At 41.9% G+C, this 23,078-nt stretch overlaps 2 protein-coding genes across 4 annotated transcripts in view; both read left to right on the plus strand.

The window, feature by feature from the left end:
* Nucleotides 1-3,747, plus strand: part of Kdm3 (Lysine demethylase 3) — a 281,688-nt gene extending 277,941 nt beyond the window's left edge. For all 3 annotated transcript variants that reach the window (XM_071771085.1, XM_071771086.1, XM_071771087.1), the window contains exons 17-18: nt 74-338; nt 470-3,747. In XM_071771085.1, coding sequence (XP_071627186.1) covers nt 74-338; nt 470-788 — 584 coding nt within the window. In that variant the 3' untranslated portion in view covers nt 789-3,747. The remainder of the gene's footprint in view (nt 1-73; nt 339-469) is intronic.
* An 838-nt stretch (nt 3,748-4,585) lies between these two features.
* Ptpmeg2 (Protein tyrosine phosphatase Meg2) lies at nt 4,586-21,413 on the plus strand. Its single transcript, XM_071771088.1, has 10 exons — nt 4,586-5,161; nt 9,072-9,305; nt 9,391-9,480; nt 9,627-9,767; nt 15,437-15,700; nt 15,936-16,333; nt 16,418-16,657; nt 16,804-16,954; nt 17,033-17,240; nt 17,353-21,413. The coding sequence occupies exons 1-10, from the start codon at nt 5,129-5,131 to the stop codon at nt 17,580-17,582; spliced, it is 1,989 nt and encodes a 662-aa protein (XP_071627189.1). The 5' UTR covers nt 4,586-5,128; the 3' UTR covers nt 17,583-21,413.
* Nucleotides 21,414-23,078: the final 1,665 nt, after the last annotated feature.

Consider the following 23,078-nt stretch of genomic DNA (forward strand, 5'->3'; position numbering starts at 1 on the left):
CCGTTTGCGTTGCTAACATTCTTGTCAAAGTATTAACTAGCTCTTCGAAAATTAATGATTGAAACATTTACAGCTAGGACAGAGGCGATGAGAGCGATAGACGAAGCAGGCTGTGATATTCTGACGCGTCGACGCGCTCGCGATGAGAAGGAGAAACCTGGTGCTCTGTGGCACATTTACGCAGCGCGTGACGCGGACAAAATTCGAGATCTTTTGAATGCCGTTGCCTTAGAACGCGGAGCTCGTTTGGAGCCTCACCACGATCCTATACATGACCAGAGTTGTTATTTGGATGGACCATTGCGGGAACGATTGTATCGAGAATATGGTGTTGAAGGGTAAGCGTCGCTTTTTACAAGACATTCTCTCAAATAATTCTCTAGAAGAATTTGTTGGAAGACAGAGAACGTCGCTTGTAATAATTTTATTAAAACACTGTTTAATACAATGTTTGCTTATCTTATCGCAGGTACGCCATCGTTCAGTGTCTAGGCGATGCAGTATTTGTGCCAGCTGGCGCGCCACATCAGGTCCGTAATCTTCAAAATTGTATAAAGGTGGCCGAGGACTTTGTGTCGCCGGAGAACGTTTCGCATTGCTTCCACCTGACCCAGGAATTCCGTGCATTGTCCGACACCCATACCAATCACGAGGACAAGCTTCAGATCAAGAACATCATTTATCATGCCGTGAAGGACTCTTTGACCGTTCTAGCTAATGTTAAGGAGGAGACTCTCGCCAAGCTCGCCAAGGCTAACAATGAGACGAAAATGAAGGAGGAGACTTAGCCCTAGGTCCTCCCTGTGCGGTTGTAAGACCGATTGATAATTTCCTTGATTGGGTCTCGTCGTCCATGCGAGATGAACCACAGTCAGCGCTCCCGGACACAGCGAGACTGGCGTAACCGGAAGAATCTGCAGAAAATCACCCTTGCCGCAAAAAGATTGGTGGCAAAAAGAAGGTGCGAAGATTTGTTGTGATATTTGTGAAGAGTTAATGATTTTAATCGGAGGATTTGATTTGCGATATTGGCTGAGCCAATGAGAACATTAGTTGTACGTTGTTTCATTCGATTTTCCTTATATACAATTCTTTTCTGCTCTCCCGTTTTTCCCCGAGAAAAGATGCCCGCGGACATGAAGTCCGACGAGCTCTATTACGAGTGAAAAGAAAATCGTAACTCGGATCGCGCATAGGTAAAATGCCGCGTCCATTACTATTGTGATACCAGAAGGACTTTGGATCGTATACATTATTTGTAATTAATTATATCGTGCCTGTATCCAATACATACATTCATATGTACACATACACAAAACACACACGCGTACATACACACGTACACTTGTCTATATTATATAAATGTAGATAATTGAAATATTATGTAATAATTTTTGCTAGCAACTACCAGAGATGATGAAGGAGAGAAAGGGGGGGGGTCATCTAGAAGTACCTTTGTGCAATTAGGTGTGACTATAAGTTATTATAGCTGGATCAGCGATAACTGTGGATCCATTTAATCGTCTGCTCTGATGATCTGGTGCTTTTCGGTATTTCATCAAAACCCCGGCTAGAGGATAGCCGATACGTATTCGCGTTCATGTCTTCTATGTTTCACGCGACAAAGGCGTAAAGAATAAAACACTGCCTAACTAATCGGTTCGACGACAATGGAAGAAACAGACCTTCTCGCATTTTTTTTCCCCTTTTATTCAAGTAGACATTTCGTATTGTTCGTAGAACGACGTTCTCGTAGAGATGCTTTGTGTTTCTGTGGCGACGTATGTATCGGTTATGTGAGCGACGGGTTGCTACAAGTTTTTGTATGTCACTTCGAGTGTAAGGCATCAGAACAAAAAAAAAAGTACGAGAAAAAAACAAACTTGTCCGATATTAACTTTTTCCAAGATGTGACGGCGAATGTGAAATACCATTGAATTGAACCGTTTCATTGTTGTCGTAACCCAGTGACACTACCCGGCGTGTAACGGACGGGAGATACTAATAAGATGAACATGTTATTTTTGTCAAAGCGTATACAAACCGTCTATGTCGGACGATAAAACGAAAAGACAGCGACAATGTAATTGTAAACGAGATGCTGAGACACGCTAAATGAATAAAAAATTATTTACAGTAACATTTTGAAGGAAAAAAAATGGGGAAAGACGAAAAAAAGGGACGACTTTCGAAGTGCCAATGTTGAATTACGTGGGACGTTAAGTAATGCGTGCGTTGTATTGTATTCGTGTATGCGTAGGTAGAAAAGAGAATGAACGAAAAAAAAGGGAACTAATTAGTCACGCAGAATTCGCAGAGATGACAGGGCCGAGTTCCTATCATTTCGTGACAGGTCGTGCGAACGACGAGGCTCTCCGCTATTCGCACTGTCACTGACGATTCGAAAACTGCTGTCGCTTCCGTTTCTTTTTCCACCTTTTCGCTGAAATTCGCTTGACGGACGTTTCACGAGCGAGTGAATATGTACATGAGAACTTTTCGATATCCATGTTCATATTTGTAGCATGCCACATTTGCAGGACGCAGCAGTTCTCGAATCGAACACAACGTCGTTAACGCGCCATTTTCGCGGCGGCCGAATCGTCAGCTAATCACGGACGAATAATCTCGACACAGATATGTAAAGAAAAAGAAAAGAGCGAAGAGAAAAAGGAGAATAAAGAAAAAAAAAAGATCATTGGCATCCTGGAATCCGCAATTTCTTTGATCTCAACATTCGTCTAGCATACAACGACTTGATTAATATTTAACGAGTAAATTTTTAAACTATCTTAGTGTTGATAGGTAATGATTAATGATTGTGGGAACTATATAAGCTGCAAACAAGCAAAAAGTACTAACTCCACAACGGCGGTGTTGTATAAAGTTCTAGGAAGACGTATTTCTGTGTATTATTGCTGCAAAACGAGACGCTATTGTTTGTCCTCTTGCTACGTGTATGTACATACATTTATATACATCCGTATATGTATACAGATATAAATACGAAGGCGGGGGGGAAGAGTGTTTAGGACTCGTAACGATAGACAGGTAAAAACGCAAAACCTTTTACGAAACACGAGAAGGTACACCTTACACGCGTAGGTAGATAGTTTATTATACCATTATTATAATTATTACATATTATCATTATTACGTTTAATTATTACGGAAAATTCGATATTTAAATGTTGCTGAATATGAGAACACGACAAACGTGAACGCGCGCGAGTGTAAATGGCTAAAAAGGGAGAAGAAGAGAAAGTGGAAAAAAATATCCGAAGAGTTAACGCGTAGATAAACCGGGAAGCGAGCAAGGGAGAGAACGATAGAGAGAGAATGTGCGTGGATGAAAGAGAGAGCAAAGGGTGTAACTGATCGTGTGTGCGTGTGAGTGGTGGCGATCCAGTGAAAATGCGACGGAATGAGAGAACGAGGGGCCGTGTATTGGGGGCGGAGTGGAATGGACGGTATCTAAAACAATGTACAGACCTTCGACCTCCCGCAAGATGTGTGTATATCCACCCCCCCAGGAGAAAGAGAGAGAGAGAGAGAGAGAGAGAAAAAAAAAAGAGTTCCGCTCTACCCACCCCTTTCCTCCCCCTGCGTCCCCTCCTGCAACCACCGGCCGCCCCCAGTCATAGCAGTTATGAACCGCGGGCCGGCAGGTCTGAGTATAATTTTTTGTACTGTGTAAATGTAAGAACCATACGTTTGAATAAGAAAAAAAATGTTTATATTACGAAACGCCGGCGTTTGGATCATTTGCGTCTCTCACCCTCCCGAGACGGACACGGGGGTCGTTTTTCAAGAACGACTTTTCTCCCCATCGAGGTCATCATTTGAAATTTAAATGGCTCCGGAAATTAAAGCTCCAAGATTTCGCGTTGAGATAGGGAGTTAAGAAGTCAAAGTCTACTCTGATAAAGTAGGAGTCTGTTATCTGTTCTCAAAGTTTCCATTCGTTCGTTTTTTTTTTTTTTCTAATCTGTTTGATTACGACCGCTTTCGACGCGTAGGAATAATTTTGGATTTTTCCGTTCAACAAAAATGTGTATTTTTTTCACGTACTGATTGTCGACGAGCACTTTTTTTTGTTTGAGGAAATAATTGTTTTACAATTGTCAACGCGATAAGTGCGTTTGATTTCGTTGAACAGAAATGGAATTAATTTAATTTTGCATTAAATTTGTAACATAACAATATTACATCATTGCAATCGAGTGAGAAACGGGCGTCTTGTCAGAATCTTCCTGCGGAGAGGGATTGGCGATTTATCAACAGGTGAAGACATCAAACAACTTGAAATTTATTATAATAATTTTATATTATAATTTTATCTCATATTACAGTTATTATTACTTAACGAAGAAAAAAAATGCGCATAACTAAGAAATCTTTATTTTCAAATATTTCTCAATTTCTCTTTCAAATTTCTTTACTAATCGTGATAACGCGTATCACGTGACGCTTTCGTTTTCTTCATTCTTATCTTACGAACGTCACGATCCGCTGACGCAAAATATTCGCATATATAAAAATTGTCACGAATTAAAAATAATCTTATCATTTAATTTACGAATCCATCGGGTTATTAATTAAAAAACCACGAGCGCAACGATCGCGCTGCGATCTGCATGCGCGCGCGCGAGCGCTCGCTCGCTCGCCTCAAGATGGCGGCGCGATCGCCGAGAGGAGGACTGAGGAGGACGATCGAGTCGAGCCGAGGCCCGCCGAGCGGAGAGTGTTACAATCGTGTCGAGTGCGTGCGAGACGGTGGAACTATGGTCGCGCGCCGGGGTGATTTACCGTTTCTCGCTAGCATTCCCGTCCCCGTCGCCGCCGCTGCCGCTGCCGCCGAGGGTGGCCGTGCTCTGTAAGGATTCAAGTGCGTCGGCGGGCAAAGAGAGAGAGAAAGAGAAAGAGAGAGGGTTGGTCTCTCGGTGCGCGAAAAGCGGTTCACAAGGATGCTCGTCCCTCTCGCGGACGTACGTGCGCGGCACCGGGACTACTGGATGTAAAACAACGAGGGCCTAGGGGAGCCTTAAACGACGCGGCCCCGCGCGTTCTCCGCTTCTAGTGGTACACGCCTCGTCCTCGCGGGCATGTCAGCGCGCTGAGCCCCAAAATGGCAGCCACGTTAACCGCCGAGCAGGAGCAAGTAAGTAAATCGTTTCGGAGCCTCGAGCGTTTCTCTCTCTTCCTCTCCGCAGGTAGATCGAGTACCGCGAGCGAGAGTAGCGAGACCCGCGCGGTTCGACACGTCGTGGCCGCGCGCCGCCGCCGTCGCCATTATCATCCTCAACATCATCATTATTGGCATCACCATCGTGGTCGTCGTCATGCACCTTGAATCACGAAAGAACAAGAGGAAGATAATGGATGGATGATGATGAATTGCGAACGACCACTCCGGCCTTCGCATCGTGCTCCAACTTGGACCGCTCGGAGTCTCCAAGGTCTTCGCCGGGCGCGAAAATGAATTCCGTGTGTCTCCACCGCGACCGTGGAAACGCCGCGATGCGTGAAGGTCGGAAATCGGATCGTCCTACCCGAGGCGGAGGCGGGAATCATCGTTGGAATCCGACAACTCCGGCAGGCGCGACTCATAAACGCGAGAACATAAACATCCATTTGCGTTCGTTCGCCCGTTCGTTATCGCTCGTTGCTTGGAACGTCAAGCGCGCGCGCGCGATAGCGATCGTAAACACGCTACGGAAATCGCCGTCTCTTCCGACGTCGACGGCGCGGCGCGAGTCTACTTCCTTCCTTATTGTTTTTATAACGAGGAGAGTCGCGCGAGCGCGGCCGGAAATTCGGAACGTTTCGAACATGTCGGGACGTTAATAATTCCATTTCCGGCGGGCCGGTTCCTTCGTGGGTACGCCCACGCGGCCCACTCTCGTTGGGAAATTTCGACTATTTTGAAACGCGAGCGCACTCCGTCGAAACGACGCGACGCGCTCGGTCTCGCGCGCGCACGCGAGTCGATATTCCGCCGCTCCGCTCCGCTTCGCGTTCCGGCTTCCGACGCTTTAAAAGATTCACGCCGATGCACGATGCGATCGCGATGCACCCGGCATGCGAGTCGTTTGAATTCTATGTACGGGGCGCGGTCGAAATAAAACGTCGAGTGACGCTAAATCACGCGGCGCAAAAACAGCTTCCTCCAGTTCCTGTTTGACGAGATGTTTATGGCTTATTAGAAACCTAATCATTGATTCTTCTCGGAACGCGATTAGGAGCGTTTACGTCGCCGATCACCGCAGAAGCCTTAGCCTATTCATTTAACAAGATAGAAAATTGCGGGAACGTTTACGTCGCCGATAAACCGGAGAAGCCTTAGCTGTTCGTTTAACAAGCTAGAAAATTGTATAACAAGTTGGAAAATTGTATTCAAATTGAGAGCTACACGATATATTTTTTTGCCTCACGGCAAATAATTTCTTTTAACTTTCTCAATGAACGGAAACATTACTGATACAAACGCGCTAATTACGATCTGTAACGTCGTTCCTTTAAATAGCGAATTTTAATAATAGAAGCTCTATATTATTGATTTTGTAAGTATATTGAATTTTCATTGATTGTAGGGATGTAAATTTAGAGGTTTTGTTACAAAAGCAAGTTTTTCAAACTGAAGAACTGGTCGAGGTGTATTTTAATGCCGGCAACGGCATAGATACGAGAATAATTTGTACGTTACGAACCTCCGATGCGAGCAAACTCGATTTGAAGCTTCGACGGAGTTTCTTGGTAACGAGATTTTCTCGCGTATCGATTTGCGGTGTTCAATTTCCGTCTGCCGCGTACATATTTTTAGCGAACCCGAGCTCTCGTCGCATGGAAACAGAGAGAAATTATAATCTCATTCGACAAAGGCAGTCACCTCCGTTCAAGGAGGTTAACCGAGCGACAGCGTCGATTAATTGATACCGATACCCTCGACTCTTTCTTCACCGTCGCAACTATATCACAGAAGAAAAGAAGTGTCAAATCAAAACTTATGTACTCAATAATTAAATATTAACGCGTTCATCGTTTCGTATATACGCAATTAATAATTTCATCAGAATTTCAACTTTTTTCTTGAAACCATGTGTAAAATGACTTTATTCAAGCGAGTTTTCTTCGTTTAACTCAACATAATATTTCAAGATTTCCACGTTGAAACCAGAGATATTTTCAAATCAAGAATCTTCTTTATTTCTGTGATTGCGTTAAAAAATCTCGCGTTAAACAATCGCGGTTAACGTTCTCGTTTATACTTAAGTGAATCTCAACACGAGCGATTCTAAAAATGCGTTAGATTATTTATATTTCCTCTATTTTTTATAACGAAAATGATAATCTCAACCGTATTAACTTCGCATCGGCAACATTCGCTCCGTTCGCTACATTTCATTCGCGTCGCGTTTTCGGGGGCATGCGTTTCCAAGCCGTTCCCCTCGCGTTCTCGCATTGTTAATTTCAGGTTCTGCTCGTTCAGCTCTGCCACGCGATTAATTCTGTCGTCGTCAAGCCTCTTCTCCCCGTTTAACGCGCCGGGAAAGAAATAATGTGACGAGGTCGGCGCCGCGTTGTCCGTCTCGCGTTTACGCGCGAGCGACTCGCGTGAATTAAAGCGCGAATTCGCGAGCCGTGGAGATGGGGCCCTGTCGAGGGGCCCTACGGAGGGCTCTATCCGCGGGCATTAAAAATTCTCCTCGACTTCTCTCCGGCTGATACACGCGCCCGGCTGGCGCGGCGCGGCCCGTACCGCGGGTGCCACCGTGCCGATCCCCGCCGGCTGGCGCATAACGGAAATGACCGGTGGGGAGGTAGCCGGACACCGGAAGTCGTATCGGTAGTATACCCGGCGCGTGTACGTACGTGTACGCTCACGCGTCGCCGTCCACGGTCATTGCTCGTTTTAATAGCGTAAAAACGATATGCCGTCGTCGTCGTCGTCGCGCCCGCCGTTCATGCGCCGGCGTATCGGCGAGATCGACGTCGTCCCGTCTCGATCCCCCGTCGTCTTGTAATCTCGTGGTCCCTGTATACGAACGATGGGACGTCGATCGAGAGCTCGGCTCACGCGGGGGGGCTAATAAAAGCCGCCCGTGGTTTCCGATTTGGGTCAAATGTTCTCTTCGACGAACCCGAATTATCCTCTATTCGATCGACTTTTTTTTTCACCAGTGGTTAAGAGCGAATATTAGAACACACGCGTTTCTATTCGTGAAAGGAGGAAGATACCTCTTTCACATGCCTACGTCGGCGAAATTCGACGTCGGTGGGATTAAATTTCGAAATTCCTAAGTCGAACGTCTCCCTCTCTTTCTATTTTTTGCCCTTTTCTTTTCTTTCTTTTTTTTTTTTATTACAGTCATTACGTGCTGACGAACTGACAAGTCGACGAATATTCAAGATATGCACATGGTGCGTTCGCGTCGATCGGGTCGCGCTGATAAAGATTGCAATTCGCGGTTTCCTGCCCGCCGCGTCGCGAAGCGCCGGTTTTCAAGGTTGACATTGTGCAACGATGTATGCAAGATGCTGAGCGATTGCGAGCGTTCAATTCTATTGCCCAATGCACATTTCGTTATCCGGCGCTGATTTCAGCAACGTGATAACGTATTTATAGAATAATTATGTTTACTTTTTGCTCTTGAGGCGAGTGATAAGAACGAAATAGAAAAAAATGAAAAAAAGTGTTTTCTTAAATGTCAGAGTACTAGCGTCGTTATGATATAAATAAATTGTTTTTTTCTTTTTTTACTCTATTATTAATACTCGTTTTTATCATAAATATTTTTATTTCCATGGAAATTATTTAAAGCGAGAGAAATATCAATAGGAGCATTATTGGCGACGAGAAAATTGTTAATATTGAAAGTATATACATCAATGTGTACGTTTAATAACGCAGGCATAAATATTGCGACTTATATTTACATAGAAAAATTTATCTTTATTTATATATATATATATATATAAAATTACAACTTATCTTTATATTAATTTTATAAATTTTTTCTCAAAAATCTCAAAAAATACATAAATACATGTACGATACTTTCTTTTCCCAGGCTACGAAAGAATTTATAGAAGCTGTGAATAGATGTAGAGCCGGTAGACGTGCTGGGCCAGTGTCCTGGAGCACGGCGGTCAAGTTTTTAGCTGCACGGAAGTTTGAGGTTCAACGAGCTTTAGCTCTGTACGAGCAGCACGAAGCTACTAGGAGGAGAGAGGGATTGGCAGTCCTGCATCCTACTCAGGAACCTCTACTCAGCGAACTGTACACAGGAAAATTTACTGTCCTGGTAAGACGAGAATACCAATTTAACGCAGATGCGTTTTGTTTTGTCGTCATTGCTTGAAGCGAATTAATGTATTAAATTATTTCAGCCATCAAGAGACGCAACAGGTGCAGCGATAGCTATTTTCACAGCGCATTTGCATCTTCCACAGAATACTACACATCAAACAACTCTGCAAGTAAGTTTTACAAAGTGCATTCTTAATGCGTCAATTAAGAAAGAATTATACTTCTTTATAATTGCAAACGTTTAGTTTTCTATTTAGAGAAAACAGGTTCTTGAAACTTATATTATTAAAGTAACCAGTTTTCTTATCTTTTTCAGGGTGTTGTATATCAATTAGATGCTGCCCTTGAAAGTGCAGAAACGCAGAAGCATGGACTAGTTTTTATTTATGACATGTCTGACAGCAAGTATCAGAATTTTGATTACGACCTATCTCAGAAAATTCTGACACTTCTGAAGGTAAGTCGGTGAATGTATTTTAGATATTAGTAGGAAATTATGCATGCGTAATCTGTCCGAAATAGACCGCGAAATCTGATTTAACTTTAGCATTTTCGTTAAAAATAATGAAAACTATGATTAAAATATACAAAATATACAGAAGATTAAAATATACAAAAGCATTTAAAAATATGAACATGAACGTAGAGAAGATAAATTTTCCACGAATGTATGGAGAAATCGATGAAAAATTGTTTGAGAAACTCGCGAAAAGATGGGAATAAAAAAAGAAGAATGGACAATCAACTACGCGTGACTTACCTAAATAATCAGGAAGCGCGAAGTTCCTCTTGTTCTCACCGAGGAGATATATAATATGCGTCAAGAATTTCTCGACTTCCTATTGCAAAATTGCCGCACGGAAACGTTGTGCAAAATCTCGCGTTTTCTTTTTTTCCCCCGCATTTGGACACGACGAATCGGATTAAACGATAAAATAGCAATGTCACCGATATTTTCTCTGTACATTACGCATCGATTTGCACACCGTTTTCTCTCGAATTATGCGTAATACTTTTTGCGACATGATTAAGCCGCGTAACGACTTAACGTTCGTCCAGACGAGACGGAGCACCACTGCCGCTCGGAGTTAGAAAGCGAGAAAAGATCGTGATCGAGAGTGAGAGGAGAATGAGTCTTGCGGCGAATGTCCATTATGTATAACGATACACGGTCTCATTTCTCTACTCCCGCCGACGTGACAGAGGTGCTCTGTCACGCATAAATGTCGGATGCATGAAAGAAAGCCATTCGTTTAGATTCTATCTCGAACAGCGACGTGTAAAGGCCGGTTGAAATAATGCCATTTTGCAAATTTCTAAATAAATGTTATTGCATTCTGCATATTTCTACATGTCATAAACCATGAATATTATAATACAAGTTTGTATATATAATTGGTTTCTCGAAAATATTTTCTCACGGATGTGAAAAAGAGCCCGAGACCTAATTGCGAAGAGATACGTATTATCATATTTGTATAAATATACAAATATCGTGTTATTAATCGTTAGAAACTTCACTTCACAGGATATTGTTTTTCTTTTCAATGTTAATTGCGAATTTGCAAAGTGGCACGGCGTTATACCCACGGCCTGAATTTCTCGGAGACAGATGTCTTGTACCAGAGTGACGAATTAAGAGCGGCGGACTTTTCGCGCTCCTGGAAGAGAAAAGAAACCATTTCTCCGAGAAGGAGCGTAATAATTATGCGAACCACATGGGTACAAAGTGCCATTTAGCGACGTCTAAGTGCGTGGCCCGATTAACATTCACGTTGCGTGCAATTTCGTCCGGCGTAGAGTGCGGCATTACAGTTATTACCGTCGCTGAAGTTAACCCAATTAGTCATCGCCGGTCGGTCGAAATAGTCTCGTGCGTTAACGCTTTGATGCGGTCAGCCCACTTACGTAAAAAAAAATGGTGTCATACGCGACGTAACCGATACACGTGACTCTTCCGAGTGCAAGCGTCACTTTAATGCCGTCATTAGATACGAATATATATTGTATATATATATACACGCGCGTGACGTCTTTTTTCTGACTGACTTTTACGTCATCGATCATTCCTGCATGATTTAATCGTGCCTCGTCGTTCTCAAAGGATAAAAATATTTCCAATCTTCTTAGCTCGCGTGAAGCTCCTTTGCAAAAATATTCTTTTTCCCCGAAGACGTCATACCTGCTCGTTACGTTACGTCGTTAATTGATAATACGTCATAGCTTCGGTTTTTTTTTTTTTTTTTTAGATTTCTTTCTCGACGAGCCGCAAATTCCGCGTTTAGCTCTCAGCACGTGGATGTGCGGCTCAAAAAGCGGCGAGACGCTTTAAGGGCGTTCACGCTTCGCGAAAGGTGGATTATACGCGATTACGCGACGAGGCGCGTCGAAGTAGTGCGTAAGGGTATGACTTTCAAAGGTTTCCCCGGAGGAGACTTCCTCTCTGCTAACGACGTCATGTATCGTTCACGTAATCGTGGATAAAAAAATATTGAATAATCCGAGGAGGCGATCGCAGACGGGGTCCACTCGTCTCTTTTTTTTTTTTTATCTCTCTTACCACCGAGGAGGATATTATCGTCGCTCGTTATCGGGAGAGCGTGAAGGTGCGAAGGACCTTCACGCGTCACGCAACTTAATCGGATCCTAATCGCGCGGTGAACCGTACTTCCAAGGTGCCCCGGCTTGATAATGGCCTTTGCAAAGGTTTCAGTGCGCGGTGACATTTGCGCCCGCGTAATTATAGTCGTAACAGTCGAATTCGATATAGGCGTTGCGCGCATCCTGCGCGCTCACGATCAAACGGACGTGTCTCTCTCTCTTTCTCTCTCTCTCTCTCTCTCTCTCTCTCTCTCTCTCTCTCTCTCTCCGTGGTCGCTATTCGCAATTTTATGCTCCGCCAGATTTAATCGCATCTGTCGAGCGTTGACGAAAAAAAAAGAGGAGACGATATCGCGCTACGATGGCGCGAAGCGAAGCGTCGACCGATAAGAGAGTCGGGATAAGAGGAACTGTGACGTTTTCTCATTTACGAATTGATTGATTGTATCGAGAATCGAAACGCGAATTTTCTCCTCCCGTCGGCGTGTCTTTTTCTAACAGCAGTCGTAATTATCGATCACCGAATAATTCTATGAAACTTTGAGGACGGTTTTTTATAGTCCGATCTTATATATTCAGAATTGCCTTAATTGCCTCAGATATGTTAATCGGTCTTAAGATTTTATCCAGCCGACGAAACGAGCGTGTAACATCTTGAGATACCTGAGACGATCTTAACGTTGACTGCTGTGGCGATCAGGTGCTATGAGAATATTTTAAAACGCTTGTAAGAAATAAATGTCATCTAATATAAAGTTTCGAACATAAATAGATACAATGTAAAGTAAAAAGTGTGCTGTTTTCTCTTAATATAACATCCCTGGGGATGTAATCTTATTTAATTATATTACACAATAATTATATTGCGCAATATATTTTATTATTAGATGTTTATATGTCTGTATGTAATTAAAATTTTGTGGTGTACATAGAGTTAGACTCATACAATTCGTTGGGCGGACAATGTATTAAACGAAAGCTGAAACCAGCGAAACTCTTGCAATTAATTAGTCAACAGTTATACGCGAAAATCTCACGCGAGCTTCACCCAGGCCGCGGATTTCCCGAGGCGTCGGGAAATTCCAGCGATCGACCGGAAGCCGCGTGGTTGAGAGACACTGGGGGGCAATACGTCACCGCGTATACACGGTTGCTGCACCTCCGCTGCCGGCGGTAACGAGAAAGAGAGAGAGAGGGAGGGAGGGAGAGAAAAAAAGAAATTCTCGCGTAAGGGATGTCGGTGGTGAAAAGAAGGGGTCGCGTGTGGGGTGAGAGAGCGGAGCGACGGCGCGTCGCGTCGCGTCGCGGCGCATGCGTTCCCGCGGCGCTGCTCCGGATAAACCGTCGGCGACGACGCCGACGTCGGTCAGTAATCGTCGTGACCCCCTTGCGACCACTACGGTTCGCATTCGAACACGGTATACGGACGACCCGATTCTACTTCCCCTCCCGGCCCCGTTCGTGTTTCCTCCCCCGTTCGTTCGATCGCGTCCTTGTTCGCGTGCGAGGCCAGCCAGCCAGCGACGTTTTTACACGGCGACGTCGCTCCGTTCATCTCGACGACGACGACGACGACGACGGCGACGGCGGCGGACGACGCTCCTCCCGCGCCGGTGTTACGCTAATCTCGCGCTATCGATTAACCCGACCGAGTGCCGGCAGTGAGATTTCGAAACTACCTGGAGGATTCGGCGACGAAGGCGGGCCGGCCGATTGATTATGCCCGCGACATCAGCCGCGTCGTCCGGTGGCGGCCGCTGCCTCCGTTGCTGCTCACGGTAAATTTCGACTGTCAGCCGAGGATCGATCGACCGTGTTCCGTCCGACGGGAGACAGCCAATTTGTCGCGCGGCGCGACTCCTCGCGTCTCGCTCGACGATACGGTGCGCGGCCGGAATAATAAGCGCGCCGCGCGCGCGAGAGGCTCCGCGGGCTAATTTGAGACGCGCGCGCGCGAGAGAGAGAGAGAGAGAGAGAAGCGAACGATCCTAAAATTGTAACGCAAGCCTCGCGGAACGCCGCGTCGCGGACGCGATTTCTTCCCGGAACACGGAATCGCGCCAGTGCGCCCCGTCCTCGTTACGCGCCTCGCGCCTCGATGACGTTTGTTGTATACGTAGCGGCTGTTACGTGCCACTGACGACGGTAGTGGTGGTTTGGTGGTTGGTGGTGGTGTTGGTGGTGGTGGTGCTGTGCTGCTGACGTCGTTGGCGTTACGGTACTTCCGCCCTCCGGTCCGTACCCCGTGGGTTAAGTTACTCGGCTTCCTGCGTTTTGTCCGCGTTACGAAATACCTGCGGAAACGCGAAACCCGCGCGTTTGTTCGCCTCGGTATTACGTCCGACGGCACGTCCGCCGATTACACGCGAAAAGCTCGCGCGAGGAAAATGTTATATATGTATATACATTATATGTGTATATCTTTCTCTCTTTTTCCTCGGGGACACTCTCCGATTCTCCGATAATCTGATTAAAGGGACGCGGTCGCGCTTTTTTCGCACGAAAATCGTTTTCCCTCCGCGTCGCGTACGTGATTCTATAGTTGGCGGCCGATTCGCCAATGTGCGATATATGGCCTGTTCTATTATTGCGATGTCTTTGAAAGGTCGAGCAATCGTTGCAATCGTGCTTTTAGAAATTATTCACGCGGAATCGTAGGATTCGTGCGCGATACTACCTGCCAGCGTCCTCTCGTTGTCATAAAAAATTTGAAAGTTTCCTCCGATAAACGAAGGTTTTACATCCTAATTCAATGATAGCGAATTTATAAATTAAAGTCGATTATTAAATTAGAAATCATTTAGTTTATGTTTAATTAATGACAATAATTTATGTTTATTTAGGTTTAATTAACCCTTAAATGCCACACCTCTCAAGAATCTCGTAAATGAAATGAGGGGTCTAAAAGACCCCAGCATGAAAAATGTCTCCTTACTCATTGATTTTTTTACCTTTAGTTATGAAAATTTTTTTCAATGTTGTTCAAGGCTTAGAAAAGAGAATGAAATGCTTATATTGTTAAAATTTCAATTTCAACATAGTATAAAAAATTAAATAAACAGAGTACTGCTAAGTGTACAAACGGGTAGGTCAATCACTCAACTATCATCAATGGGAGCATGAGCTCCATTTTTGGCAAGAACATTTGAAAATATATCATTGTAAAGGGTCTGGGGTCCGCTGGACCCCAGAGGGCATTTAAGGGTTAATAATAATAGTTTTAAACATTTATTAATAATTATAAATTAATAACCATCTCGATTGTAATAAAATATTTAATTATGAAATAAGAATGATGCCGCATTAATATGAAATTTCTTGCACGCAAAAAACATTACTGCATAAAGTAAACAAATATGTAAAATTAGTATTAATTAGATTTTTTTATTTTTTTACTTATTAACTTTAATTTTTTAATCTGCTATGACTGGATATTGATAGAACCTTTATCGGGGTATTTTTTTTAATTTGTTTAATGAAAAATGCCGGCAAATTATTCATGTTTTGTTCGCATCAATTTTTCAGGGTGGTTACCCGGCAAAATTAAAAAAGGTTCTGATAGTGACGGCGCCGTTGTGGTTCAAGGCGCCCTTCAAGATCCTTCGATTATTCGTTCGTGAAAAGCTGAGGGACCGCGTGTTCACAGTATCCATCCCTCAACTGACGTTGCATATCCCACGAGAATCATTACCCCATCGTTTAGGCGGCACGTTGGAGGTACAGCATGAAGCATGGCTGCTACATTGTCTTAAATCCATGACGAACCGAGGCGGGGGTGAACTGTGTGAGGTAAGTGCTTGATGCAACTTTAAATTCGCAGTAAGTCATTCTTTTCGCCCTTATAACGCGCGAATGTTGAAGGAATTTAAAATATAAAAAATTCTGAAACTTTTATTTAGACATACTGACGTAGAAGTAAAATATTTTATTCAAATCACATAATTATTAGAAGGATTCTATCATTAATCGAATGTTATAAAATTACAACAGTTGTTATCTCATTTGTATATTTATGGTGTTTCAGGTCGCCCCAAGAGTAGATACTCCTGTGTCGCCCACGGCGAACGATAATACGGTTCATCAAAATCCGAATGGAACTACAACGCACAGTAGTTCGACTAGTCCTATAATCGATAAGAACAAACAAGTGAAAAATGGCGTGTCGAATATCGGCGACATCGAGATCACCGCGAATGCTGACGCTTGGATCGGAACCGACGAGGCGCCATCCCCAGTTCAGCCTCCGTCCTCAGCTAGTTCTGGTTTTAGCGACGATGACAGTCTTCACGGCGACCCTGGGCTTCAAGCCGTCACTATGGAGCAATTTATAGCGGATATGCATTCGCGAGGACGCGCTGGTCTCATAGAAGAATACGCGGAAATTAGACAGAGACCGCCGGATGGTTCATTTAATAATGCAAAGTGCGTAATAGCAATATTTTGCGTTTGCGCGATACATTAGTCTCATTCGAGTTAATTAATATATCGTTTTGTCGGTCGTTCCAGGTTAAGGTCTAATCAATCAAAGAATCGCTACACCGATGTGCTTTGTTACGACCACAGCAGAGTCTGCCTTTCACAAATAGACGGAGATCCGACGTCTGATTACATAAATGCGAATTTCGTTGACGGTTATAAGCAGAAGAACGCGTTTATCAGTACTCAGGGTCCTCTTCCGAAAACTTGCGGTGATTTCTGGAGGATGGTTTGGGAACAGCAAACGTTAGTCGTCGTCATGACTACGAGGTAAATTGTTTTACTTGTGCACTCTTAGAAAATTTGACTACATCTAGCATGATATATAAAGTTCTGAACAATTTTCATCATATTTTGTGTTGGAAACTTTATACATAACTTCATAGTTTCACATAAATGTATTGTCCTTGTTTCAGAGTGGTGGAAAGAGGGCGTACAAAGTGCGCACAGTATTGGGGTCCGGAACCAGGTGATGAAGTACAAGCGGGTGGCTTCACCGTGACCACCCTCGAAGTCGATACAAATCCAGATTACACAGTATCCATGCTTCTCCTTACAAACAATAAGGTATGTACTTTGACACATTTCTTTTTGCTTAATTATTAAATGTTATCGTTTCTTCATGTTGCATTTGTCTTATTTCAGACTGATGAGACGAGGGAGGTTTGCCATATGCGTTACACAGTGTGGCCAGATTACGGTGTTCCTCAATCGGCTAAAGCTTTACTACAGTTCTTGTCTTTAGTCAGGCAACAGCAGAGCAAATTACTCGCTAGCAGGGGAGACACATGGGCCGGACATCCTCGAGGACCACCTATAATTGTACATTGCAGCGCTGGCATCGGAAGAACAGGTAGAGAGAAGCTTCTTGTAACGAAAATTATAATTTAGTTGCCAGCGCTGTTCTTTCCCGAGACGTAAAAATTTTAAGGCATGTGATTTACATTAAATTGGCGGGTTTCCAGGCACATTTTGCACCTTGGACATTTGCATATCGCGACTAGAGGACACTGGAACCGTAGACATACGAGGAACTGTCGAGAAGATCCGAGCACAGAGGGCCTACAGTATTCAAATGCCAGATCAGTACGTCTTTTGCCATAGTGCTTTGGCGGAATACGCACTTTCCAAAGGGATGCTCAGTGCGCAGCATCTCTCCATGTTACCTCCACCGATCGAAGAGGATTCTGACTAAGAGAGTAACGAGTTCTATCATGTACCGGATTGATGTTCTTCCTGAGTATGCGTATATATATATATATATATATATATACTATCCTTAAAATAGCCTATTTCTACCTTAAACGACTGAAAGTTATTTTTTGCTATCGTATCCATCGATGTAATGATTGAACTTCTCGCTATTACGTCAGTCTTAAATTATAAAATTTTCTATGAAGCCGGAAATTGGTCTTTCTTTTTCAATGTCAAGTAAGCGAACAGAGAATATTACACATTCCTGTTATTCGTGCTCTGACAAATTTTATGTAAAGGTGCATCAAAAGGCACTGATCAAAGAAATATTTTACTAGTATAAAAATCTGGCACAAACATTTTTATGGATTCTATTTTAACTCTCTCAAATGTAAAATTACAACTTAAATTCTTTAAGAGTTAAGTTATCACGAAATAGAATCTAATCACAAAATTAGAAATTTATACTCGTCATGTAGCCTAAATATTTTAATTTATTATATCTATGATATATTATCCTATATAATCGATGAATTATAATTTTTTATTTTTGCAACAATGATACGGAAATGAGAGATTTTTAAACAATTTGAGAGAGTTGAATTGTCGATCTTGCTGAAAGAGAAGGAACCGATAAATATAAATATATATATAAAACTTTGAAAATATATGAAAAATATAAATGTGATTATATACATTATATAGTTCACAAATTATTACAAATGTGGTTTGACAGTGGCCATGATATAGCCACAATTATTTAAGATTTTGAGATTTAGAAGTATTATAACATACGATAAAACGGCTTCTGCCTTACGGAAATGTAGATTATTTTAGAAAGTAACCAACATATTGATAGATGTTTTTGGGTAACCAAAGATTATCTGTTGCACAAATTTAGAAAACTGAAATTTTTTAATGTACGTAAAATTTGGTTATATATACAATCGCGCGGGAAAAATTCCGTTTTACAGGGATTAATAATCAGGGATCATGTTGTAGATTAAATAATTTCCGACGCGACTAAAAATGACGAAGCCTAACAAGTACAAGGCTTTAAAAATTAAATTAAGCCTTTACTTTAGTCGAATAAACTTCGAGTTCATCCGATAACTATATGTATGCATATAAATATATGTTTATAAACACACATATACATATAAGTATATGTATAGTTATACATATACATATATATACATATACGCTTCATTATGAAAATCGTAACGATTAAAAATCGTGTATACTTGCAAGCATCAAACGTTTGAAGACATTTTAAAATCTAGGTATAAAAAAAAATTTCATCACACGATGACTATGTAAATTTTACCTTCAACGGATACTACAATTTAATAATAATTAAGAAAAAGACGCAATTGACGGAATACGAAGAACAGTTTAGACGCGTTATAACATTCTAGACGATACGCGATTTAAATACAAATTAATTTTGTATGTAACTATGACATAATTATTCTTCAGATATGTCTCATACTTCCAAGGTATTGCGAGATGCGTGTCTTTGGTTCTGTGCGATGTTCATCCCGATAATATGATCAAGAAGCACGCAAAGAGTTTCAAATAGTGCTACTTTCGAAATCTCTTGATTGTTTTTCGATTATGATTATTACGAAGTTTAAGTGTGTACGTGTAACCTTGGATATATGTTAAAAACGTTGTGTCCGATCTGTGTTACTCGTATCCAATAAGTACTCGAATCGTTTATCCGTTGAATGTGTGCGAGACCTCTGCAAGGAAGCTGCGACGTAAGCGACGAGTCTTCTTGCACCGGTCGCTCGATGTTTGATGAATTACGAACTTTATCGTGGGCTATTAGTATTGTAAAGCATTGTGATAGTCGGTAGAAGTCTCCGAAAATTTCGTATCTCTATTCTTCCAAGTACTGCCATTGCCAACTACGCTAATTTCTATTTCTAATCACGCTGAGCTAAATTTTTCGCGGCATAATCACGGTACGGCCGAACCGCCGTATATATATAATATCTACTAACTGATTTGTAATAATTTATTAATATTGTGTTAAGACACACGGTATATATAGTGACGTAATTGGTATCAGACCGATGAACATGTGTAGGATGCGGAATCCCTTGACTGGGATTTTTCTATTTTCAAGTACACAAGGTGCTCGGAAAAACGTGCTTTAACGCGTTGTAGTGAAAAAACGTTTGCGGGAGATCAATCGCGAGCGTTTCGGTTTTCCGCGAAGTCTTCCGCTGTGGCGTTTTATAAGACGAATTTCCGAACACCCTGTGCGATTCTATAGTTTCACGGAGAGCGTCGTTTAAGGTCTTATTTCGGCAGAACGGTATAACAAACGAATTGTTGAAGAACGTCTTCGACTTTTATACGAAACACGTAGGCGCTGTTTTACCGCAAGGAAGCTTAGTCACGTTTAAATAAGTTAACGATACTTCAACGTAATATTTATAAGTTCCTCCTACTCTTAGGTTACCTACAAAGGGCATATTACCGATATTGATTATCGTTTACTACGTTATTACGTTTACGTAATCTATTATTATAATCAAGCATTATCTTTTTTGTATTTATCCTAGCTATTTATTGTATCAATTGGTTTAAATCTCCATGTGATGTATATATACGCACATAATTATCATGTATTTCTCAATCTCCATTCTTAACAGTGGCATTCGTTTAGCGTTCTTTCTTTTCATTTTTTTTAGGGGGGGGGTCTTTTTTGTACGAAGCGCGAGAAATAGAAATCTAATTTGGTGTTCGACCGTCTCGGTTAAGTGTGAATGTACAGTGCGATTTTATAGCTATTTTTGCGTGTGCCTCCCTCGTATCGTAATCTGTTAACGACGTATCAAGCGACGAACCCGTATGCGTCAATGAAAGTCGTCAGGACGGGTACCAAAGTTTTTCGTAACGGACTCACGGACGGGAACGATTAATTAACGCGCGGAGTAAATAAACCAAGTGTAATTGTACCGTAATATATACGCGAACGCACTCGAGTGCGTGTGTTAAGCTTTGGAACTGAGGGTAGGTAGTCTAAAGTAATCGACTCAACAGTATTATACCTCATTAAATATTCGCGATTCTTCTCTTCTCGCTAAATCGATTTTCTTTGCCGGCGTAAGTCCGTCGGATAGTTGGGGTTTATCGTCCACCTTTCCCTATGAATGCAAATAGATGACTTGAACGAGAATAAAGATGAGACTTAATCGATCGTCACGATAAAATCTAAGCGAAAGAGGTTCATTAAGAGGGGAGGATGTAAGAATATGCTAATGCTAATAATATGCAAATGTTACGCGAAGTGGACTGTAAACTCGCAAACTTCCGATATTCCGACTTTCATTCCTTCAACGCGTTTTAAGTTGCGAACTTGTACGATTGTTGCTACGTCTTGCGATTTGTTTCGGTAATTTGCACCTGTAACGTACTCGCTATTTGTAGACCTTGAGGATTCGTCATCGATATTACACGTCTCTGTATCAAGGAATATTGACGGAAGGGGGTTGATATAATCGACTAATTATTTAACGCGATAGACGCCCATTTTTGTATGACAATTAATACGAAAAAAGCGGAAAGAGCTGCAATAGACAAAGCCAATGTTTTATGTGTATATCCGGTGTATGCAATACGTGTCATAATAATTAAGATTCTCGCGAGGTGAAGAAAAAAATTGTTAAAATATTATGAAAATGGAGAAAGTAAAGCAGCGAGGGAAAGAAGAAAAGAAAAGTGTATATAGAAATGATATGACTTTAAATTACTATCGCACACATTGTATCTAATTAATAATTATTTAATATATTGCAAATATAAATGGTACAAATTCTGGTGTTTTATTGTTACTTAAAAATTATTTCTCATTTAATAGAAACGCGCGCGCGCGCGCTAAGTATGTAAATGTATGTACTTATTGTTTTTTGCAGATATTCGTATCATCTATATCATCCTTTCTAATTATTAACAAGATTATTATTTAAGAAAGTAAAACAAGTCAATTTTTTTAATCAAAAAAGACATTTAATATAACTGTTATAACGAATATACACAATGAACTTAATAAAACTTGCAATTCCAAACACGTGGCTGTGCGCGCACACGTGTATATGCAATTCTATTTTTAGAATCTGGCTTTCTAACTAACTTTTAAACTAACATCTAACTTTTAAAATCTGAGTTTCTAGTAAACTTCTAAAATCCAACTTTCTTATTAATCTAGATTAGATTACTTCTTCGGTAGTCCCCAACTTTCGACTTGAATATTCGACCATTGCGCTGATTGCGCGCGAGACTGTGAACGAGTGAATGTACTCAATGTAGCATTGGTCGCGTTCAGCAGACCAAGCCGCTCAGTAGCAGTCGCACGTGATTGGCTCTTACTTTTAGAACCAACCAATCAACGCACAATGTTGATAAGAAGAACTAAACGGTTGTGTCTGCTGAACGTGCCCATCGTGTATAATGGCGGCCGAAGAATACGACAGCCAATCAAATTTTGGTCCGGAACATTGCGCCACATTCAAATGTAGTATTAGTCAAGGTACAGTCGCCGCCAATGATTCCTTTCCTGTGATAAGGAGGGAACATAAGAATACCTCAGGAAAGGAATCATTGGCGGCGACTGTACGTGACAAGATGCAAACAAAATTAAAAAATTTGTAAATATAATACGAAAACTCATAAATCGATAAAAATATGTAATACATAATAAATTGACGGTAAAAGAACAATTTCTACATTGATTAATAAATAGTAAAGATTAAATACGGCGAATAAGAAATTGAAAGTTATTAATGAGGAAGTATACAGAAATGATTTAACTTGTATTGCAAGCTGTAAGAACAATTTTCCTGTGACACTATCTTATACATATATTTAAAATCGTCTTGAGTTTATTATAAGATGCTATAGTAATAAAACGTATTCGTTTCATAACAAATAATTTCAGGAATAGGTACTCTGTCTTCTACCATGGAAGGAGCAAGGGGCCATGTTCCTTCTCGTATCTCGGACCAGTTTCTGATTGGTCAAAGAGCTACACCTTCTAAAAAGGGCCATCTACAATGAGTCGCAGTCGTAAGGGCCCGGACACACTTTTGCACAACGCATAATGCGTAAGCATAAGAAAATTGATTGGTCCATACACATGTGCATAAAGAAATAGACCAATCAGTTTTTTTATGCTTACGTATTATGCGTTATGCAGAAGTGTGTGCTCCCCGCTTATGCTAAGACTCCGTAGACGCGGAAACGACATGCGGCAGAGTGCGTTGACCAATCACAAATTTTGATTTTGCCGCAGGCGACTTGCGGCAGCCTTCTGATTGGTCAACGCACTCTACCGCACAGCGTTTGCGCGTCTATGGAGTCTTAGCATTAAGCATAAGAAAATTGATTGGTCTATTTCCTTATGCACATGTGTATGAACCAATCAATTTTCTTATGCTTACGCATTATGCGTTGTGCAGAGTGTGTGCTCCCCGCTTAAGAGTCG

Source organism: Temnothorax longispinosus, chromosome 2, assembly GCF_030848805.1.
Source record: "Temnothorax longispinosus isolate EJ_2023e chromosome 2, Tlon_JGU_v1, whole genome shotgun sequence".
NCBI lineage: Eukaryota > Metazoa > Arthropoda > Insecta > Hymenoptera > Formicidae > Temnothorax > Temnothorax longispinosus.

Coding starts and splice junctions, on each gene's coding strand:
- Ptpmeg2 (XM_071771088.1), top strand. CDS start 5,129: ATGGCAGCCACGTTAACCGCCGAGCAGGAGCAA. Junction 5,162..9,071: donor TAACCGCCGAGCAGGAGCAA/GTAAGTAAATCG, acceptor TTCTTTTCCCAG/GCTACGAAAGAATTTATAGA. Junction 9,768..15,436: donor AAATTCTGACACTTCTGAAG/GTAAGTCGGTGA, acceptor TCAATTTTTCAG/GGTGGTTACCCGGCAAAATT.